This window comes from Pseudopipra pipra, chromosome 1 (assembly GCF_036250125.1).
Source record: "Pseudopipra pipra isolate bDixPip1 chromosome 1, bDixPip1.hap1, whole genome shotgun sequence".
Taxonomy (NCBI): domain Eukaryota; kingdom Metazoa; phylum Chordata; class Aves; order Passeriformes; family Pipridae; genus Pseudopipra; species Pseudopipra pipra.
Window position 1 is genome coordinate 124,513,498 of NC_087549.1, and position 4,540 is coordinate 124,518,037.

At 40.4% G+C, this 4,540-nt stretch overlaps 1 protein-coding gene across 1 annotated transcript; it reads left to right on the forward strand.

The window, feature by feature from the left end:
• Positions 1 to 473: 473 nt before the first annotated feature.
• Positions 474 to 4,311, forward strand: POLR1F (RNA polymerase I subunit F). Its single transcript, XM_064675598.1, has 4 exons — positions 474 to 820; positions 906 to 1,047; positions 2,258 to 2,466; positions 3,847 to 4,311. The coding sequence occupies exons 1-4, from the start codon at positions 489 to 491 to the stop codon at positions 4,235 to 4,237; spliced, it is 1,074 nt and encodes a 357-aa protein (XP_064531668.1). The 5' UTR covers positions 474 to 488; the 3' UTR covers positions 4,238 to 4,311.
• Positions 4,312 to 4,540: the final 229 nt, after the last annotated feature.

Sequence of the window (4,540 nt, forward strand, 5' to 3'; positions counted from 1 at the left end):
TAGTCTGTGGTTAATCAAAGATCATTATTTATTTTACTTGTGAAAACTACCCATGTCCTGTCTTCACAGTATGCTCAATCAAAGAAACCTTCTGGTGATGTAGCATTTAGTTTCAAAGGCTTTTGTATCACTGGAAGTAATGAGATTTCTAAATTTCTACAAGTAAACTTCTCGTTATATGCAGAAATTAGACCCGGGCTCCAGCAACAGGAAACAAATTCTGTATTCTTAAAATTGCCATGTAAGAAGAACGCCACTTAAGGTAATTTGTCAGTGCGTCTTTTGGCTAAATCACCAGATGTTCAATTTAAATATGCGATGACATCGTAACACACCTCCTGTCCAAACTACCAAATGTTTGATTTCAGTTCACGGGGCAAACGGATGCAAAAACCCGTTGAAAAGAGAAAACAGATGACGCCGGCACGGAGGCACATCCCGCTGAGGCACGAAATAGGACATCCGAGCGGGCACACGGGGATTGCGGGATGAGGCGGGGCGGCCCTCGGAAGTTCGTCACTGCCCGCGGCCGGGCCCCGCCGGATGGATGGCGCCTGACGCCATCGCGGGGCGCCGCCCGTGCCGCCCGCAGCATGGCCGTGCCGCGGGAGCCGCCGCCGCCCGCCCCGGCGCTGCCGCCCGCCCCCGCCGCCGCCGCCCCCACCTTCGCCGCGGCCCGCGGGCTCGTCGGGCGCCGCTACTCGTGCCTGGTGGTGGCGCCGCACCGCAGGCACGTGGCGCTGCCGCCGCGCTTCCTGGGCCGCAAGCGCTCCGGCATCCGCGCCCAGCTGGACGCGGAGCTGCTGCGATACTCGGAGAGGTGCGGGCGGGGTGGCGGGCTCGGCGCGGGGGGGACTGTGTCCGCACTAACAGATAACGGGGCCCGCCCCTCCTTCCCCTTCCAGCCTTCAGGGTGTGCCCGTGGCTTACGACAACATCAAAATGGTGGGTGAGCTTGGCGACATTTACGACGACCAGGGATTCATCCACCTCAACATCGAGGCGGACTTTGTCATCTTCAGCCCCAAGAAAGGGAAAAAGCTGGTGGTATGTAAATGCCTTGGCGTCTCACGGAGCGGTTTTATTTTTTTTGTTTAGTTAAGTAGTCAAAGCTTGATTTATCTCCAGCGTCAAGTGGTCGGGAGCTTAGTTGGAGATATGTTTTTTTCGTGTATGACTAGTTAATAGCAATTTATTACCGGTTGGTAGCGGTAGTTTTTACTTATCTATCTGTACTGTCTGTCCCTAAATTTATTAAATTTATGTATAATTATGTATTACCTAAAACATTGTTGCATAAGGATTACATATTACTGTGCCATAGTCGTGTATATCATATCCATGCTTCTTTGAAGAGCCCGTAATTCTAGGATTAAAGGGTGGGCTCAGTTCAGCACACACTGTGTCTCACCTAAAAAAATCCACTGCGCAGGCTCGAAGGGTAATGACCTTTCCCAAATCTTCGTTCGCGAAGACTGGCCATACTATGTGTTATATTGATAAGAAGGTTTAGAATATTCTCATGAGTTTAGTTCCTTCATTTACAAGAGCAATACATTAAGTTGAAGCTTGCCTTCAATAAAAGGAGATGTATGGCTTACAGAACAGCTTTTACCTTGTTAATACCCTTGCAACAGTACTTTTGGGAAAAGTGAGTTGAGAGTTGGCTTACATTCGTATTTATGCCATACGTTTTGCAGCATAGCTTGTGTCTTTCTAAATGTGTTTAAGAATGAAGAGAATGAAAACGTTTTCGGTGTATGTCATTCATTCTTAGGCAAAACAAAGGTGAATATCGTTGCACATGCAGATGTATCCGAAGCCCACTAAATGGAGTACTTAAAAGCTTCCTGTGCATCTTCTGTATCTTCAGCTGCTAAGTAGTGCTGTGCCAGCCTGAAGACCTTTTCAGAAAACTAAATCAGACTTAAAATGGCTTCAAATCAAAGTTGATCCCTGTAGTGTGAGGAAAGAGTTACCTGCTCTATTCAGGTACTCACTGTGGCTAAATCCCATGTTTTGACTTACTTTCTCTTGCAGTTGAGTTCTATTTTCAGAGGAATTGTACGAAGAGTATACAGGAATATCGTTGATTTTAGTGAAAAAGAGTTACCTTATTTGCTTGATAAACTGACTCCATAACTTGTGCATAAACTCTTGTTGAAAAATGTCCATATAGGAACCTAAATATATATTTTGTGCATTTAAAGGGCTGATCTTTGCTGTATCTTCACATGACATTCTTTTTCTTTTTTAGGGTATAATTAATAAAGTGGCCCCTAGTCATATTGGCTGCCTGATACATGGGTGCTTCAATGCATCTATCCCTAAGCCTGAACAAATGTCAGTTGTACAGTGGCAAGAGCTGGGGTTAAAAATAGGGGATGAACTGAAATTTCAAGTGTTGCACTTGGATTCCGATACAGCTGGGGTGTTCTTCATTCGAGGAGGACTCACTAAAAAAAGGTATTGTGCCTTGATAGAGAATATTTTTAACTGTTTTAATAGGTCTGTTGTAAACTAAATTATTTTAATTACATCTTAATCTTTAAGCTTTCTTATTTTTGTACAAATCCATGTCTGTATGTAATCTGTGTTAGGTATTTTAAATTAAACTTTCCACTGTTAAGGACTTGCATGGAATTTTGCTCTGGAAAAATTAAAACTAGATTTTTTTTGAGCTTTAAAAACCCGTGTGTTGACCTGTGAAACTGTTGATTGCGTAGATATTAAATGCTTAAAATAACACCCTGAGATATCTAGAGTAGCTGTGTTAATGAATGTGCATAGGCTTTTCAAGTGAAAACAGCTGAGTTTCTAAACATAGTGTTTACATTGACATTTACACACAAAGATGTGTGTATATTGCATAATCCCAAATAGTTAGATGTGGATGACTTGCTCAAACATAAGAATTTCAAAGACGATATAAGAAAATGCATCACCTTCCTCCTTAGGCCTCTTTAAATTTTTAGGGCAGCTTGCAAAAAATCTTGTCTTTAAAAGAGTTCATTCAGATTTTTTTTTAGATCAGTCAGTTACTAAGCAGTGTTTTTCTGCCAACATGGTTATGTTTTTAATTAAATGTACAATATGACTGCTACTCAGAAATCTATAATATTTTTTGTATGATTTTTCTTCTTTTAATCTAGAAGGGTGCTCTGGATTGTTTCAGTGAATTTACAACGAAATTTTATTATTTTGTCCTTAGTGCCTTTTGGGACATCTCCTCTTCCATGGTTTTAAACTGCATTCTTTCCATATTTATCTTCCTAGACATTTTCTCCAGTGCTCTTGAGTTGCACAATACCTGCTGGGTTTTTTGATTTTGTTTGGGTTTTTTCTTGTTTCATTTGTTTTTTTAGTTTTCTGGCATCACCTTTGTTTTAATTGTTTAGAACAGTTATCAACTGCTTGGTAAAATCAGAAGTGTGTCTCATGTATGATTGACTAGACCATTTGCTGTGTGTATTTGTGAAAGAATTAAAAAACCAAAAAAGCTTTACTACATGATGTGTAATTATAAATTGGGGGATGAAAAAGGAAGTATTAAATGGTCTGTACAGTGTTTTAGAGAAGAAATTTAGGCTAAGATTTGAAAGAATATTCATTGTGAGGTAAAAAGGAGGCTAGTGAGGTAATAAAAATTACCCTGAAAGTATTAAACTGGCTTTATAGTTTTCTGTCATTAGAGTATCATGCTCTCCATTTGTTGTTATTTTTAGCAAATTTTTCTCTTTTATGTACTTGGTGTAAATACTGCATTTTAGCGAATTTTGAGATTCTGCTGTGTGAGGTGCACTAACATGTGTCTAAATTAGTTTATTTTGTGTATTTCTTTTACAGCATGCGGCCCAAACGATCTGAGACCGCTACTGACAGTTCAAATGGGAATGAAATTCAAAAGCTTGGCCACCAGGAAAATGGCTTGAATGACTCTGGGGAAGATAATGTAACAGAAGAGCCTTTAAATGAGACAAATAACCTTGGGAGGGAAAATGAAGAAGGGCAAAGTGTTGATGGTGTGAATGGGTTATGTGATGAAACAGGCAAGAAGAAAAAGAAAAAGAAAAAGGACAAACAAGAACAGGAACAAATCTTGCCTACCAGTGACTCCAGTGGTTACCAAAGTGACCATAAAAAGTCAAAGAAAAAGAAAAGAAAGCATTGTGAAATTGAAGAAAGTGAATTATCTCAGCTGTCAGAAAAACCCAAAGCTAAAAAGAAAAGGGACTAAAGCCTGAAGTGCCTTTCCTGAATTAGATTTCAGACTTGTTTTGTAAGTTCCAATAAAACCCTGTTTTCAAAATGCATATGTGTATTTCTTTACTAAACAGTCTGCTATGCAGGGTTGGATGATGTTTGTGTGCATATGTCCAACTCCTGCTTGAAAGGCAGGAGCTTTTAAAGAATTGATAGAAGAAATGGAATAGAAGCAATATCTGCCTTTTTTATTTAATGAAAAACAAGGCACAAAAGAAACATGGAATGTAATTACAGGAACACGTGCATCACCTCTGCATCTGCTTTCCAGTTCCAC